Genomic DNA, 18,867 nt, shown 5'->3' on the forward strand with positions numbered 1-18,867 from the left:
AACGATAAAATAAAATATATTCCTGATAACACTATAAAGTAAATGTCAGTGACCTTCAGCAAGTTAAGACTTATTAGTAGTCTGCAGTTTATGACAGCATTGTTGGATGAGCTTGTAAAAGGCTTAGGAAGGTTAGATAATTTGACAGAGCGTTTTGGTGACCAGTCAAGCTTATTGACATGAAATCAAACCTCCCCTCCCCCCACGAATATCCTGACAATTGGGTTAGATTTGATAAAACAAGTTTACCTGACAAAGATAAGTTTTATTTTCGGTTAAAACTTGAAAGCGTTAGTGATGATGATTATGATTATGCTTAATCGATATGGGACTCGTTGGACAGTTAACACGTCGGTGATTATCATTACTTGTATCTTATCACAGATGTGTTCTTGCTTGTATATATATTTAACAATTTCAGAGAAGTCAGCGTTGATAACTGCGTACTTGACCCAGCTTGGTACTGTTCTGCACCAGAATTAAGCTGGAACGCATTACCGACACATAGCAAAATAAAACTGGAGCTTTTAACAGACCTAGATATGTTCTGATTCATCGAGCAGGGAATCAAATGTGAAATAAGTGTCATAACACAATTATGTGCTAGCGCCAACAATACGTATTTGCCCTTCTATGATAATATATGGCCATGAGGTTTTTAACCTATCTCAATAGCAATAATCTGCGTGAATATGCCATTTGTGACTCTATGCCGTATCGTGGTTTCAGCTGGATCAGTGAAAACAATCTTTTTTGATGACACTGATAACCTTTTTAACATCGGGATGCGAGCATCCTTATGTTAGTTACTTTGTTGGAGTCTATCTTGACTGTCCTCTACAGTTTATTATCAGAAACACAACAAAATTATTCGCAGTGTAAATCGGTTCTTCATAAACTAGTTTCTAATCTGCTTAACAAGTGGTGATAGGTTTTGCATTACAAAACTCTGATACAGGCACATGATCATGTTCTGGTACTAAGAAAAGTTTATTTTGTGCTATAACTTAATCATTTATGTTGGGTGAAAGATTATATCGACATTAACACTAGTCGAATAGTAGTTGCTAAAAGAGAATTAAAAATAAATTTTCAAGCTCCTGAACAACAACAGTGTCTTCGGCAAGACTTTGCAAAATATCAGAAAGCGAGTCAATGTTCAGATTGTTAATAAACTATGTGGCATCTGATGATTGTGTTAGTATGAAAATATAAAAAATATTTAATGAACTCCAGTAGCCGTTCATGACAGAAAGACAATTCTGAAGCTGAATAAGTAAGTATGGAAGTACTTGAGATATCCAAGTAGTTAATTTACTGGTGAGCAGTCAAGCTTGTTGACATGAAATGAAATCTTCCCCCACGATTATCCTGACAATTGGGATATATTTGATAAAACAAGTTTACCTGACAAAGATAAGTTATATTCTCGAATAAAACTTGATATCGTTAGTGATGATGATTACGATTATGCTATACCGATATGGGACTCGTTCGACTATAAAAACTTCGGTGATTATCATGACTTGTATCTTATCACATATGTTTTATTGTTCGCAGATATATTTGACAATTTCAGAGACGTCAGAGATGTTAACTACGTACTTGACCTAGCTTGGTACTATTCTGCACCGGGACTAAGTTGGCCCGCACTACTGACAAATACCAAAATAAAATTGGAGCTGATAACAGACCTAGATATGTTCTGTGTCATCGATCAGGTACTCAGAGGCGGAATAAGTATCATAACACAATTCTGTGTTGCCCTCCAATGTTAATACATCGCCATCAAGCTTTGAAACCTATCTCAATGACAATAATACGGTTGTTTCAGATGGACCAGTTAAAACAGTCTTTTTTATGACACTGATATCATTTTTAACAGCGGGATGCGAGCATCCTCATGCTAGTTATTTTGTTGAAGTCGATCTTGACTGTCTTCGTGAGATTCATGGTAAGCGTAATGATTATTCATTTTGTCCGAAATCTACAGTTTATTATCAGAAACACAACAAAATTATTCGCAGTGTAAATCGGTTGTTCATAAACTAGCTTCTAATCTGCTTAACGTGTGGCGATACGTTTTGCATTACAAAACTCTGAAACAGGCACTTGATCATGGTCTGGTAGTACGAAAAGTTCATCTTGTGCTAAAACTTAATCAGTCATGTTGGATGAAAGAAATATCGACATTAACACTAGTTGAAAAGTAATTGCTAAAATAGAATTAATTTTTTTTCTTCAAACTCATGAAGAACAGTGAGTTTGACAAAAATTTGGAAAATATCGGAAAGCATGTCAATACTGAGGTCGTCAACGTCGTAATAAACATGTTGCATCTGATGGATTTGTTAGCATACAAATATTTAATGAAATCCAGCAGCCATTTATAAAACAAAGACAAACTTGAAGCTAAACAATCCAGTTTATGTCAGTATGGAAGTACTTGAGATATCCAAGAACTTAATTTACTCCTTCTACTACAATTTTGTTAAGGTTAAGTGGCCTGATGCAGAGCTGTTATGTAGAGACACGGACTAGCTAATGTACAAAATAGAATCTGATGATATTTATCATTAGTTTTACGAAGCCAAGAATTATTTGACCTTTCAGATTATCCAAAAACAGCGGATTACACTATGACAATAACAACAAGTAATATGATACTTTAAAGATAAAACAAAAATTGTCCATATCGTTGAGTATATATGATTGCGAAGTAAAATGTATCGCATAATGAAGCTAACAAAACGAGAAAACGAATTAAAATAAATGGAGTAGGCAAGGTAATAGGATTTGACAATTATAAGGCTGAGCAAGAGCGATTTTCTGATTATGTTGATATGATGACAATACAATCTAAGCATCATCAGATTGAGACTAATTTTATCACAACATCTGGATTGTGTAATTTTGATAATAAGCAATATTGTTCTGATTGCATTAACACATTCGTGTTAAGGTATACAAAATCTGATGTTGACTTTACCTAGGTGGATTTTGTTAGATTGGTTATTTCAGTAAATTGTGCAAGTATGTCAAAGTACATGTGATACATATTTAGTAATCTATCTCCAAAAACCGAAGTAGTCTTATGAAAGGAGTTTATTTCTGAGCCAAACCTATTTTGTTTGACGACTCTGATGATTTCCTTGATTGCTCCGCGAGTTTGATAATCAATAATGAAATCAATGTTTTTTTGCCTGAACACAGTTGTTTTCGTATTTTGTTTGGACTAACTTTGTGGAATCTGGAATGTAAAAATCATGCTGTCGTCCCAATACAAAATAGGAGTTAGTCTCAGAAACGTATTATTATAAAACTAGTGAAATTGATGTTTATTTTAATGTTCTACAATTAAACATTATTACAATAATCTAAAGCTGAGCTATTTTAGCCTTTGATAGATAGAACATTGTTTATAAAACGATTGCGATTATTAATTGATATCCTTCTATTAGCATTGAAAGAGATGAAGCAAATGTTAAATTTGTCATCCATCTAATATAATTGAAAAGAGACGATACCGATTTTAATGTTGGCATCCATCTAACAATACTGAGAAAAAGATGACGCCCATGTTACTTTTGGTATCCTTCTAATAGCATTGAAAATAGACTATACAGAGGTTAAATTTGGCATCCTTCTACTTGCACTGAAAATATACCATTCAGAGGCTAAATTTGGCATGCTTGTAATATCATAGAAAATAGACGACACATTGGTTAAATTTGGCATCATTCTAATATCATTCAAAATAGACGACACACAGGTTAAATTTGGCATCATTCTAATATCATTCAAAATAGACGACACAGAGGTTAAATTTGGCATCATTCTAATATCATTCAAAATAGACGACACAGAGGTTGAATTTGGCATCATTCTAATATCATTCAAAATAGACGATACGGAGGTTAAATTTGGCATCCTTTTAATAGCAATGAAAATAGACGATACAGTAGTTAAATTTGCCATGCTTCTAATATCACTGAAAATGGATGATACAGAGGTTAATTTGGCCTGTTAATAATAGCATTTAAGATAGACAATACGGAGGCTGAATTTGGCATGCTTGTAATATAGAAAATACACGATACAGATGTTGAATTTCGCATGTTGCCAATAACATTGAAGATGGACTATACAGAGGTTATATTTGGCATGTTTCTAGTAGCATTGAAGATAGACGATATAGAGGTTGAATTTGGAACGCTTCTAACATCATTGAAGATAGACGATACACAGGTTAAATTTGGCATGCTTCTAATAGTATTGAAGATAGACTATACACAGGCTAAAATCGGAATGCTTCTAATAGCATTGAAGATAGACGATAAAGAGGTTGAATTTGGCATGCTTCTAACAGCATTCAAGGTAGACAATACGGAGGTTAATACTGGCATCCTTTTATTGCAGCATTTATTGCTAAGCGAGTTGTTATTTGTTGTACGCTGTACGGTCTGTAACTTGGTCCATTATAAGATAAACTAATATGACATAGAACTTTTTTGTCAACCAATTTTATTTGATACTTGGATGCAGCACTTTGGAGAATCGTTTCATAAAAATACGACACAATAATCTTAAAATAAGTAACAGGAAAAGCGAAACCGTCAAGTTTAGTAAAATTTGTGAAGGTTGCTTTTACGTGCAAAGGTCCATCCTTTTATGATACAAAAATGCTGCATACCATAAACATTAATATTATTTTGCAAAATGTAGTTGGGTACGGGGAAAAGACGGAATTAATTGCATTACGCGCTTTCTTCGAATAATTGAAGGGCAAAATTAGACCCGTGAATATTTTGTTTTTTATAATTACGAAGAGTATCGGCAGCTATGTTAAATACTCCCTGGCAAATTGTATTCCAAGAGGGAGAGATAACAAAATGACTTTCAGTATTGGACCAGGTGGCTCTTCCGTACTGCGCGATCAGACCCTTGATAGGCGTAATTGCCATAGATGTGTCGGTATGCTGCTCCATCAAAATCACAACTTTTCTGTGTTTCTTAATAGCCACAGCACATTCTTCCTGGCTCCATTGGGATTGGAGAAATGCTGGTGTGATTACAGGGACTACTACTAGACTTTCGTCAATACATCGATGTATCTCATCTATGATACGCATGCCAGGAACAAATGAGTCAGCTCCAGTGCACACAAGATCCTTGTCGGTGTTAAGCTTTTCCATTAGATAACTATTTAAGGAGGGCCGGATGGTTTGCTCTACGATATCATAGTCTTTACTGCAATATGGCATAAAGACAACATATTTGAATGTTTTGTTTTTCTTTAGAAGTTTTCTTTTCAGTTTTGTTATGCTTTCGTTTTTTCGTTTCATTCCGCGCCTACGACGATATAGAATAGAGAATGTGGATATACATAAAATAATTGCCACGAATAATACTATCCCAGTACCGATAATAACTGGGAGCCTGCAAGTTTGTTTGACAGTTTCGAAACTTTTGTAATTCAATACAATTTCATGATTGCCATATTTGCATAGCAATGTTGTTCTGTTAGTAATGCTGATATTTGTAGTCAAAATCCACTGTAAAAAATCCAGTGTATCACAATCACACAAGAGAGGATTCTCAGAAAGTTTGATTGTCAAATATTGTGGAATAATTTCCGATCTGTGTGTGAGCTGTTCTTTATTCCCTGCATTGTATCCGTATCTGTACTTCTTTGCTAAAATGTACTTATCAGGAAACTGACTGAGCAACATGTTCGTCCGGGTTGTATTCAGTTTGTTTGCCGTGGCTTGATTCCGAAATATGTTTTCTAGTTGTTCTACGATTGGAATAGGCAAATGTTTCAACCGGTTATTTCTCAAGTCAATCAACTTTAAATTCTGCATGTTGTGCCACTCGCTATTCAAAGATGTGAGTTCATTGTCACTCAAATCAAGGACGCGTAGCTTGACATTAGATGAAAACATGTTTGCTGGTACTCCATTAAGGGAGTTGCTACGCAAGAATAATATTTCAAGCTCATTGTTTCGAGAGAATATATGCACAAATTCGTCCATATTCTGCATCCTGTGCAACTGGTTTTTGGACAAGTCAAGTATCTTTAGTGAAGGAAAGCCGCTTAACAAAGACGGCGATATGTATTCCATATCGTTACTATTTAGGTCCAACATCTGGACTGCACTGAAATTAGATGCCACTGAAACCGTTATATTTAAACTTCTTAAGTTATTATTGCTTAAATCTATCAAAAGTAATTTGTTCGTTTCACACTTTGTCAGATTGATTGCAAAGTTCACCCTGACATCAGTACCTACTTCTACTATATTCTTACCAAGCAAATATGTTATATTTTCAGGTAAATCACATGTACGTGTGAAGTCCCGTTTTATAATAACGTCTTTTGTCACAGAACGACATCCACTAATATCTAAAAGTTCAAGATTATACTTTGATACAGATCCACGCAATCTAAACCCTAGTATAACGAATGAAGAATAAGACACATTTAGGTATCTTACGGTCGGAATTGTGTCGTACCATACATCAGGAGATATAGAGAGTATGTTGGCACGACTTATATCTAAATATGTAAGAGTTTTGCCTAGAAGAGCCTTGGAAAAGTTAGATCCGAGCAATGCAGGTTCCGTGTTAGCTTGGATTGCAATTAAAGATAGATATTTGAGCTTGCTCAGTTTGCCAGTCAAAGCCGCTTCCACATTAGATATTTGAAGACGAGGGTTATCGTCCACGTGCAATGCATGAAGATCAGGCGTATAACGAAATATTTCGGGATCCAGGTATCTGAGGTCGGAACATGACGATATGGACAGAAACTCTAAATGTTCCAATCCGTCAAGAAAACCTTCCGGAATAAAATTAACAACTGGAAATTCAATAATAGAAAGCTCTGATACATTTGCCCATGTTTGATTGCTGAAAACTGCAATGGGGAAACTTTCCTTCAATTCATCTGTTCCAATCAGCGTTACTTTCCGTACATTCGAAGGCAAGGAATGTGGAAAATCGCTCGTGTTGGCTATACCTTTGCAGATATAAGAGGTATAGTCCTCACTACAAGTTACATTGCCTTCAGTGGCTGTTATAATGACATATATTATCAACAATACTGATCGAATACGTCTTCTTGCCATGGCCTGATTATCAAGTATATGAGGCGATTGGTGTTATACAATGAAATGATCGAATAGATCGTTGCAGCTCAATCAATTATTTCACTTTTCGTTGAGACGTTTTGGATATCAAGTATATCTTTATTCGCAACGTCCAATTTTTTTCTTGTAAGTTCATCAGTGTTTATTGTCGTTGAGTCTTCATTTTCTAAAAAAGAGAAACATAAAGAGATAGAAAGCAAGGCATATAAATGTGAGCGCACTATTTGTTAAATTTAGGAATTATAAGTAGTCGCATTGATGAAGGATAAAACCCAATTGTCTTAGAATATATAATAATTTGTTAATTAGGTTTTTGCGGCTGTTTCTGGTTCTTTCTACTCGTATCTTCGCACCAAACCGAACGGATGATCAATACCTCATTTTGATACTATCTTTTCTGGAGGGTGTATTCCTCTTTTGGTATCGACAGCAAGTCTTTAAACATGAATCATATTTAAAATCAGAGTGAATACACTTTTTATTAAGGAACGATATTACTTCTGCTGATTACTTATTTCTAATTGATTCTAGAATCAGTTCCAGCTTTCCGATTTTCATCTACATTTCGATACAAATAAACATACAATAATGAACGATAGCCTTATACTAATGAGTGTTTCCTGAAAGCAGTGCAGTATGAGTGCTATATGAAATGCCCCATTGAATTGACAAGTTTCGCAGTAGCGTGCTTATAGTTGTTTTGTCAGTTTAGTTCTATATACATCACTGCCTTTATCTGCCATGAATTTTGAACTTTTAGCTGGCAGGCCAGATACGTTATCCAGCTAGAGTATTATTAATGCTAATAATCTATGAACGTAAAGTGGCCCAAACAGTGTCATGTAGCGACGCAGAGCAGTTTCCGGCAAAACTGCCATTGTCACTCTATTCATCTCACGTTTTCAACCGTAATCAACATCCCATTACCAGATACGCAATCACTGCATTTGACAATCGTTGTTGAGCGGCTTTATTAATTATTATACCAACTGCAGCCGTCAAAGTTCCTGTTGATGGTAACATAACCGCTTTTGTAGGTACTTTGTATGACTAATCGTTGTCGTCGACCTAGAAGCGATTGAGTCTTTTCATCCGATCCACATCAATGTTTATGATACTGTCAAGAACTCGTATTTACTCCTGGCCAGTTGATCTATGTTATGGTGTTCCACAGGGGTCTGCTCTTGGACCCGTTCTCTTCATTCTATACACTCAGCCGCCCTAAAGTGTCATATATTATCATCCAGTGTCTCACCAATTGTACGTTGATGACACCCAAATATACAAATCTAGCCACCTAACTGAAGTTGATGCTACCATCCAAGGTGTAGATAGGTGCATTTATGATGTGAAATCATGGATGACATGTAACAAGCTGCAGATGAATGATGATAAAACTGAGATCATTCTGATCACAACACAAATACTTTCTCGTTCAGATCCTTTACCTCAAACAATAAATATCAGCAACACCAACATTAAATTCACACAATCAGTACAAGAAATAAGTGTTACTCTAGACAGTACTCTCACTTTGCACCAAGATGAACATATGCAAGGCAGCATATCTTGGGTTGTGACGCATGAGCTCCATTCGCAAATATCTTTCAGTTGATGCCACTAAAACACTTGTGTGTTCATGAGTACTCTCAAGACTGGACTATTTTAACTCAGTCCTGTCTGGTTCATCTCAATGTATACTCCAGAAACTTGAAACAGTTCATAACACAGCTGCTCGGATCATACTTAGAGTATCACGATCAGAGCACACCTTCCCGCTGCTCTGTACCCATCACCGGCTATCCATTCGATCCAGAATCAAACACAAAATTTGTTCTCTGTGCTACGTTTCACTGACAGACTCTAGTCCAACATACCTATCCGACCTCACCCATGTGTACACACCAGCAAGATACTTACGCTCCTCTTCTGACAACCGTATACTCATTATTCCCACTATGAAAACAAAGTTATATGGAGAGCGTTATTTGGCATACCAGGGCCCAGCATCGTGGAATGAATTGGCCACTGAACGTAGACACAATGACACAGTGATCCCATTGAAGAGTGCTCTCAAAACTCACTTATTTCGACTGCAAGAACAAACTTAAAGACCTAATAATATTTCCTACCTTAAATATTCTCAGCATGTTTTTTATGTTTTCTAATTTCATGGTGTTTGTTTTTTGCACTCATATAATTATATATGTTTTTATCTCAAAAGTGTCGTCTAATGTTGTTAAGCGCTTATAGCTTCTAAAGATTAGGTGCTATACAAAATCCTCATTATTATTATTATTATTATTATTATTAGTAGTAGTAGTAGTAGTGGTTGTAGTAGTGTAACTTGTACGATTGATGCAGTGCACGATGATAATGCAGTGAGTACATTTGCGCCTGTGAAAAATCCACGAACAAAGTCACCGAGGCCTGATCCTTCATATGTCGCATGACGAGTTTGCGCGCTTTAACAATTCACATGGGTTTCAAACACCCATTAATACTGTCGTGATATTAAATATAAGGTCGATTTCTAAAGTAAAGTTGTATCAACAATGTTACACACCCAATATCTGCAACGTTCCAGTCTTGATCCAAAAGGGTAAAATGAATTGTGTCAATCAATTATTATAACATGAAAGATAGGTGGTGCATGCCTTATTGATATTAAATGACATGATTCCACAAATGGTGAAAACCCAGATGTATTTAACTCTGGGAGGGACTGCCTCCCGTGCCTATGCCCGTGTTTCCAGAATTCCTTTTATAACTACCACTGACGGTGTAATAAGTTATATTGATGTGCGTCGTTGATATAATTCTGTGTCAGGAGCAACAAGACATGAAGTCCCTTTATGACCTACAAGTTGTTCATTGTTTGGCCAAATAAACACTGTTCTCAAAGACGATATTCTAAAGTGAACCAACTATTGCTGTAATTCAATTGCAGTGATAGAGCTCAGTGTTGGCTCATGTTCGTGTATATAAATTGTAGAGTCTTTGCTGATGAATACTGACATTCTTCATTGGACCTAATCATTGATTGTGGTAATATCACACATGCCTGTACCATTCAATCTTTCCAGATGGGAGATCTGTTAAGGCACGCGTACAGGAGTTTTGGAGATCGGCTGGCGAGCTGTTTCTTTAAAGTATTAATTTGATGTTTGGTCGATTTATTTATACAGATGACACGTCTGGTAGTTTGGCCACTGCCTCACAGACCTGCGAACATGTCTGATAGGCATTACTGAACAATGGCATCATTGCGTTGTCCAACAGTGTACGTTAGAACGTTATTCCATAAATGGAAGGGAAATTGTGTCAATTCTTGAAAAAGTAGATCTTGCCATTACTATTTTTTGAACTTACTAGGTACAGCGATGACTACGCGATATGAGCTGGACCAGCTATGATGTTTATCAAGGATACATCTAATAATCTGGGTTGGCAACCGTATGCAGTAAGGCGACTTCTAAAAGATTTAGGGAATGCTAACGGAGATGTACAAGCTGTAATCCTTGGCCATATTTGTTCTTTCAAGAATGGACAAAAGGACAAAATACTGGATCCTCATTACGATTTTCTTTTGCACTTCCCCTCAGTTACATGTTAACAAAGCTGCAATATCATCATCATTAGTTGCTGGAGACGAAATTCAGTTCGAAGTACTCAGTATTAATCAGGACGAATACTTAACCATCTATGTGATTTGTGTTTAACCTTTATCATCGAATATAAGTAATGGATTCTAAGAGCGGTAACGAAGTTGCGATATTTACAGACTCAGGTCTGGATCAACTGGCACCAAATCCTAACATCAATACTAATTTTGTTCCACTTGTATATGACACAGTTGGTGTTGCCAAACCCTCGTATGAACTAAAGTATAATTTTCTTAAAAATCATGAAGAAAGTGGCCGTTGGAACCACGCTGATGTACCACTACCAGCTATAAACCAACTTAGAATCATCGCCCAGGCAAACGTCCGAAAGTTGATAAAACCACCAGTTGTCAAGTAGCTCAGCAATTGCTTCTAGAACGGCGAAAGAGGTATTCACCGCTGTATCCAACCAGATTGCGTTCACCAATGAGTCTTTAAAAACAAGTGAGACAAAAATGATCTTGACTGTTCTTCAAGGAGAACGAACTTGTTCGGGTAACAGTTATTGGATAAAGACGATCGTTAGATACAAAAGGTGAAAGAGTAATCGGCGTGTTTATAAAGAAGAGTCCTCGCCCCCACTCCCCTCGCCAACCCACAATCGCTAGCAACTTAGATTTATCCCAGGAAATAAACGATTGTATCAAAAGTGGTACGTGTGTGTTATTCTCCAGTCATATCGCTACGATGTATGCAATGTGGCAGTTTATAATGATGTGTAGCACTGGGACATGATGCCGTAAACATGTAGCATGATGTCCCACCCAGTCACATTATCCTGACACCAGTCCTAGCACTAACCTTTTAATGCTGAGTTCCTAGCGAGGCAGCTGTTAGTACCAGTTTTGCAAGTCTTAGGTATGACTCGGCTGGGAAAGAAAGTGGTGAAGAAGGACCAATTTGAATTCATGTAATGATAGTGACGTGCTACAAGTTTCGTACAGTTTGAAATTATTATTGCTCTGTTCTGAATTTCGTATTATGTGAATGATGGTATCACTTTGCTTTTTAAATAATGATATTTTAAAAATAAATACTGCACGTTTGCAAAGGTAGCAGAAGGAGAGAGTCTAAATTAACTAGTGACTAAACTCGGCGACTGTTTTTGCAGGGTGCATTAATATTTTGTAGAGTTGTAACGAATGCAGATGGGATATCCAAATCCTGACATGTAATCGAGAATAAACGGCTTATCGTTGTATGATGCAAATGTTATGTGTTTTAGAGACGTAAATATATATCAGATTCTTATTTTAGAATATTGAAAATAAAAGTATTATTGTTTTAGTATCGTGCAATTATATGCATGTTGAGTCATTGTATAGAGTAAGCGTATGTTGTAATAGACGGCAATAATAGTATCATAAATGCAGCCAACTTTGGGATGACCGCTCCGGTGGCCTAAGTGATTAGAGCTTCCACCTTGGATGTGGGAGGTTGTGGGCTAATACCCCAGACGAATCATCCCAAAGACATACAAAATGGTATTAGCAGTTGCCTGGATTGGCTCTCAGCATTAAGCTATTAGTATTAGAACTGATCGGCCCGATGTCAGGATATGTGACTGATTGGGACATGATGTCCCATGTCTGCTGCTTGATGTCCCAGTGCTAGATATCACACTAAACTACCATACTGCAGACATATTAGAGATGTGACTCAAATTGTTAAAGCTAATTTTAAAGAAATCCCACAAGCACGGACATGACAACTTTGGCTCTAAAGTTGCGTTAATGACTAAATCGGACTATATAACTGAATCGGACAGACAATTATGTAACTCTAGGTATTGCTAAAAAGTAGGCAAACGCCTAACAGCAAAACACCGTGACATGATATACAAAGTAGTACTTTAATCAAACATACAGTATTAATCTCTCTGAAAACACTCTCAAAGTAGTACATTAATCAAACACACGGTATTAATATCTCTAACAACACTCTAAAAGTAGTACATTAATTAAACATACAGTATTAATCTCTCTCAAAATGCTCTCAAACTAGTATATTAATCAAACATACAGTATTAAACTCTCTCAATACGCTCTCATAGTAGTATATTAATCAATCATACAGTATTAATCGCTCTCAAAACACTCTCAAAGTAGTACATGAATCAAACATACAGTATTAATCTCTCTCTAAACACTCTCAAAGTAGTACATTAATCAAACATGCAGTATTAATCTCAGTCAAAACACTCTCAAAGTCGTACATAATCATGCATACATCATTAATCTCTCTCAAAACACTCTCAAAGTAGTATATTAATCAAACATACCGTATTAATCTCTCTCAAAACACTCTAAAAGTGGTATACTAATCATACATTCATCATTAATCTCTCTCAAAACACTCTCAAAGTAGTATATTAATCAAACATATAGCATTAGCCTCTCTAAAAACACTCTCAAAGGGTATAATAATCAAACATACATTATTAATCTCTCTCAGAACACTCTCAAAGTAGTATTTTAACCAAATATACAGCAGTAATCTCTCCCAGAACACTCTCAAAATAGGATATTAATCAAATATACAGCAGTAATCTCTCTCAAAACACTCTCAAAGTAGTACATTAATCAAACATACAGTATTAATCTCTCAAAACACTCTAAAAGTAATAGAGTAACAAAGCTGTAGCTTAATCAAAGATCCAAAGTTAACCACTCCGAAAATCTTTCTCAAAATAGATGTTTTAAACAGCTTCCATAATTAACATATCTGAAAACACACTCAAAATAGTATCTACATCAGACATTCAAAATTATCATCACTGAAAACACACCGAGAGTAGCTAGCTTTATCGGCTATTACATATTATCGTTTCTGAAAACACTGTCGAAGTTGTTAGAATGATTGGTTTCTTTTGAAAACATTCCATAACTAACGCCATCTTTAAACAGTCTGAATCGAACACTCGCACAATGACGCGATCGTATTTTGCTATATATGTGATATACAATTAATATTTTCTGTTAATATGGAATGGACAAGGCTGCGTGGTGTTCCGCGATTTTTCTGTCTTACCTTGATCACATTTGTTGCAATTCAGTGCGTCTTAGATCAAAGTTGCTTTCAAACGAAACCCAACGAACATAAGCGGCCAAATGTCTATAGCATAAACTGATCAAGCTCTATGCTACGAAAAAGTATATATTAGTTTCTACAAACTGTCCTGAAATTATAGCGAACGAAGGTTTATGTGTTCTGCATAGAATACATAAAATCAGAACCGAAACAAATTACTAGTCCCAATACTTCACCCCAATGAGATCATCGATATAAGACACACGGTTAAAGAAATAGTAAACAATATGAAATTAATTATACTATAAGGAAGTTACAGAGTACAGAGAACAGCTATCATCAATTGTAAATATTTTGCCCGAATAAGTAGCCAATCCAAATGCGACACTAAAAGCACTAGAGCGCACAAATACACGATCTAGCAAATATGAATAGGTGAGCTATATCTCTGGAATAAGGAAGTTATATGTAAACACAGGTAACAGGTTTCAAAAAGTTAATATCGAAATAGAATGATTTTATACCATCAGTGTGTGTGTGCGTGCATGTGTGTGTGTGTAAGTGTGTTAGAATGTGTTTTTGTGTGATTTGGATTTGTAACGTAACTTTAAAAGAATTTCAGTCATATCGCTACAATTGTTTGCATTGTGGCAGTTTATAGTGATGTCTAGCACTGGAGCCTCAAGCCGCAGACATGAAACATGATGTCCCACCCAGTCACATCATCCTGACATCAGGCCCACCAGTCCTAACATTAACATCTTAATGCTCAGCGCCTAGCCAGGCACCTGTTATTACCATTTTTATAAGTCTTTCGTATGACTCGGCCGGGGTTCGAACTCCGCACACACCCCCGCCTCCGAGGCATACGCTCTAACCACGTGGATACATGAGCGGTATATCCCATCAGAAGAGCGCTTATTATACGTGTGTGTCATAATATGTTGTGTCCGACTGGCATACTCCTTGGCATCTTCTTTCAAAATATGTGCATGGAACAACTTTAAGAGAGTGATTTTATAAGAAAGGAGATTAATTACTACAACATCATCTCAATACAAAATAGGTTTCGACTACAAATATTTCCAAATTAGGTGAACTACATACGTCTGGAAGTCATTCAATGTCGAGTCAATGTTAGACATCCATTAAAAATTTAAAGTTGTTATCATAAGATATTCTTTTGCATACACAGACAATAAATATTTCACCTTCTCATGTCTTGCAACGAGTTAAGCTATCTCGGTTCCTATAGCTTCAAACCTGCAACCAAAGCTTTACGGAATCGATACCCGACCATACCAGACAGGGTTGGTATAGCTTAAACTTGCAACCAAAGCTTTAAGGGATCGACACCCGACCATACCAGACAGGGCTGGTATAGCTTAAACTTGCAACCAAAGCTTTACGGGATCGACACCCGACCATACCAAACAGGGTTGATTTAGCTTAAACGTGCAATCAAAGCTTTACGGCATCGACACCCGACCATACCATACAGGGTTGGTATAGCTTCAAACCTGCAACCAAAGCTTTACGGGATCGATACCCGACCATACCAGACAGGGTTGGTATAGCTTGAACTTGCAACCCAGGGTAATCAGGTGAGATCCCAACCACGTCGAACAGGGTTGGCTGCCTCATGGTGTCTTAGGAAAAGGAACATAGCTTTGTCGGTATGATGTAGACACTGATGTGTCAATAGTGGAATTAAAATAAACAAAGAACAGAACACAACTTCATGCTTCTCTCCGAGCATATATATTCTGAACCGATGCATAAGGCACTCCCAATATTGAATAGTTTAAGACTTTCACATGTACAGGTACCGAAGAGTTGTATATGCTGCCTAAACGAGTGAAACAAACGACATAACTTCTTATTTACCACGAGTCGGACTTCAAATGAAAGGAATATGAAACCCCTGAATATGTTTAACAATACTCTTGTATTTTATGTTATATATTTTATGTTTTAATATGGATGTATGGACTACGCAGTCCGGAAAGTTGAATTCTTATCCGAATGCATTAAGCATCATGCGAGGCCAAATCATTGCTTATGCCGCTTATAGGAGCGTCTGCATTTTTACACTATCAAATACGTACTTTACATGAAGTATGATAACTCTATAACAGCTTTACTGCAGTTCATTAGGATACCTCTCCATTATCTGCCATGTTACGGTATCAGTTAGTTTTGGTTAGCAGAGGATATCGGGCTGAAAATATTAAATTCTGTGTCATGTATGTGAGCTTGAAATAAAGTAAATTTACTCACCATCACTGTACTACGTTATCTAGTATAATACATGCATTCTCAAAGACATGCATATTTGTCAGCAAGAATTAATTAAATACAGAGAAAAGTAAAAGAAAAAGTAATAGTCAGATATATCAGCAACTAAAAGTCTTTAAGTGACAAGTGTCACTATAAATCAGGTTTTTAAAGTGGCATCCAGGACCCGGACAGGATTGTTCCCACTAACCTAAGTAGGTATATCAACAGTGTGTATCAAGTTTTAATGCCGTTATGCTTGACTTAAACTATTTATCAGGTGTTAAGCTCATACATTTATAAGCAAATATATACCCCAAAATAAACACACACACGCACACACACACACACACACACATTTAACTGACATAGAACTTGTTTAGCCATAATCGTTTGGAAAAGATTTTTGAGCTTGTTCCGTTATTTGTCATTTTCTTCTTCTTTCTGTATATCTATCTATCTATCTATCTATCTATCTATCTATCTATCTATCTATCTATCTATCTATCTGTCGATATATCTCTCTATCTATCTATCTATCCCAAAAGTAGTTGTAAGGTCAATGCAAAATGAGTAATATTGAATTATACAGAGATGGATCACTGAAAATTACATGACCAAAATCTGATTAACGAAGGAATGGACCAGACGAGCTGAACTATTTCAAAAATTTAAATTATTAGAAAAGTCAGAATTGAGTAGTAAAGTGTAAACAAGTAATAGAACTCACGCTGTTTATGATTTATAACACAAAAGTGAGGAGAGAATTATTTCATGTTACCCGAGCGCTAACGCAACCATACTGAGATCTACTATTTGATCAGAATAGACAGGCCTTAATGTTAAAACTAACTAGTGCTAAATGATGTGAGACGTGATTAGTGTGTTACAATCCGATAAATAATTTAATCCTAGTACATAATAGCGGACTATTGACAACTAGCAATTGCACTAGTATTATCAGCTAGCACATGCACTGTATATATCTATAAATAGGAATCATCGAACATGATATATTGTTACCAATCTATGTCTTTGCATAGGCAACTGAAAGGAATTGAAACCAATTTATGTAAAACAAAACAAACAATTTCTTTAACAAGAAAAATTAGCAAAAATTCAAAATACACTTGCTGTATTGTGAGTTAAATCCAATACAATCATAAGCGTAATATCACAAGTCCAAAGTATAGAATGTTCCTTATGAATGCAACGAAACACGAATATTATGATGTACGACAATAATGTATATGGTCCTGATTGACCATAGCGATACAAACAAGAATGTCTTTGAATAAGTTCTCAATAATCCCAAAGTTGTATTTTGGTCCAAATAGTAAAGGAGCACTTAGTAATTTCAACTAATAATTTAGATCAATAGTTCCCCTCAAATTATATCTGAACACAACTGTAAGTGATGCCACATACTGATCATAAAACAAGGATACATTTAGCTATATGTACAAATACCAGCTTAACAAACAAGGCAATTGATTCTTCTGAAATTCGATAGAAATGAGTGATTTCCTATGACAAATTCCATCAGACAGAAAACAAGGATATGTCGTAGACACGGTTAGGACTTAAATTAAAATTTTAGTAAATATTTTAAAAAGAAAATGACTTTGCTCAGGTAGGCAAGAGATCTATCCTCTACCAAGGTTATGAAGGAGACAATACAGATACACATAACAATATATGCATTATGATTATTTACATAACTTATTTAAAATATATACTTCTCACTATGGTCGGGTTATTTTGAAAGATGGTAAAACAATACAATGTTTTGAAAAAAGGATTAAAAATTGTTAACACTTTAAAATTAAATGCAGTTCATTTAAAGATTGGCTTCAAGTAAATTAGCCAGTATTTGTCTGGAAATTTTCAACTACATTTATATCAGACTTATGCACGTACCCCTCTTGAATGATGAACAGCTGAGTACAGAACTGTTTACCATGGAATACGACCTATGAACAAGCAGGAAGTGAATAGTAATATGACAGCGAAGAAGACAGGGTTAGATATCACTTTACTTGGAGCCATATGTTTCACAACATAGTTGTCATACGTCAAATTAGCAAATATTTCAAAGGAGCTATCTTTCTACAAATTCTAGTCAATTTGTTCATTTTTACGTTTGAAGAACTTGACGATAAAAGTGATATAATTACCATAGTTTTGCCGATATTCTGATATATATATATATATATATATATATATATATATATATATATATATATATATATATATATATATAGTTGCAATAACCTAACAACGAACAGTGAAATACACATTTCACACTTGCCTGAGCGCTTTCGACTCTTATTTAGTCGTTTTCCAGTCTACTTAAGCCGATGTACCCCTACAGCAGAAAGATTTTCTACTAAAACCCACCAACAAATGAACCCAGGCAGACCTATATTCCCCGGTTACGGGCATCCCACAGGAAGGACGTCAGAATATTTGAGTCATTTCATGAGACCACATGTCCACAAATTACCATCCTATCTTCAGGATATGACAGATCACCTCATACAAAACAAATCAAGAGTGCCAAGTACCGTGCTCTTTTCTTTAGACGTCACATCTCCGTATGATACATACCGCACAGAGAAAGGAGCCAGCCATGTAAGGAAGCATGGGAAGTAAAACCTATAGACAAACCACCCACTCGTTTCCTAGTTAAACCTCAGGAGTTGTTCCTAAAACTTAATAACTTTGTATTTATTTAATGAAAT

The 18,867-nt window shown here is 35.9% G+C and overlaps 1 protein-coding gene across 1 annotated transcript; it reads right to left on the reverse strand.

Moving 5' to 3' along the window:
- Positions 1-4,067: 4,067 nt before the first annotated feature.
- On the reverse strand, positions 4,068-7,130 carry LOC149774721 (uncharacterized). Its single transcript, XM_089944988.1, has one exon. The coding sequence runs from the start codon at positions 7,128-7,130 to the stop codon at positions 4,758-4,760; it is 2,373 nt and encodes a 790-aa protein (XP_089801114.1). The 3' UTR covers positions 4,068-4,757.
- Positions 7,131-18,867: the final 11,737 nt, after the last annotated feature.

This window comes from Sinohyriopsis cumingii, unplaced genomic scaffold, assembly GCF_028554795.1.
Source record: "Sinohyriopsis cumingii isolate HCF-2022 unplaced genomic scaffold, ASM2855479v2 utg000160l, whole genome shotgun sequence".
NCBI classification, from domain to species: Eukaryota; Metazoa; Mollusca; class Bivalvia; order Unionida; family Unionidae; genus Sinohyriopsis; species Sinohyriopsis cumingii.

What these genes read in the sequence shown, in the direction of transcription:
- LOC149774721 (XM_089944988.1), bottom strand. Translation starts at nt 7,130, where the DNA reads ATGGCAAGAAGACGTATTCGATCAGTATTGTTGATAATATATGTCATT.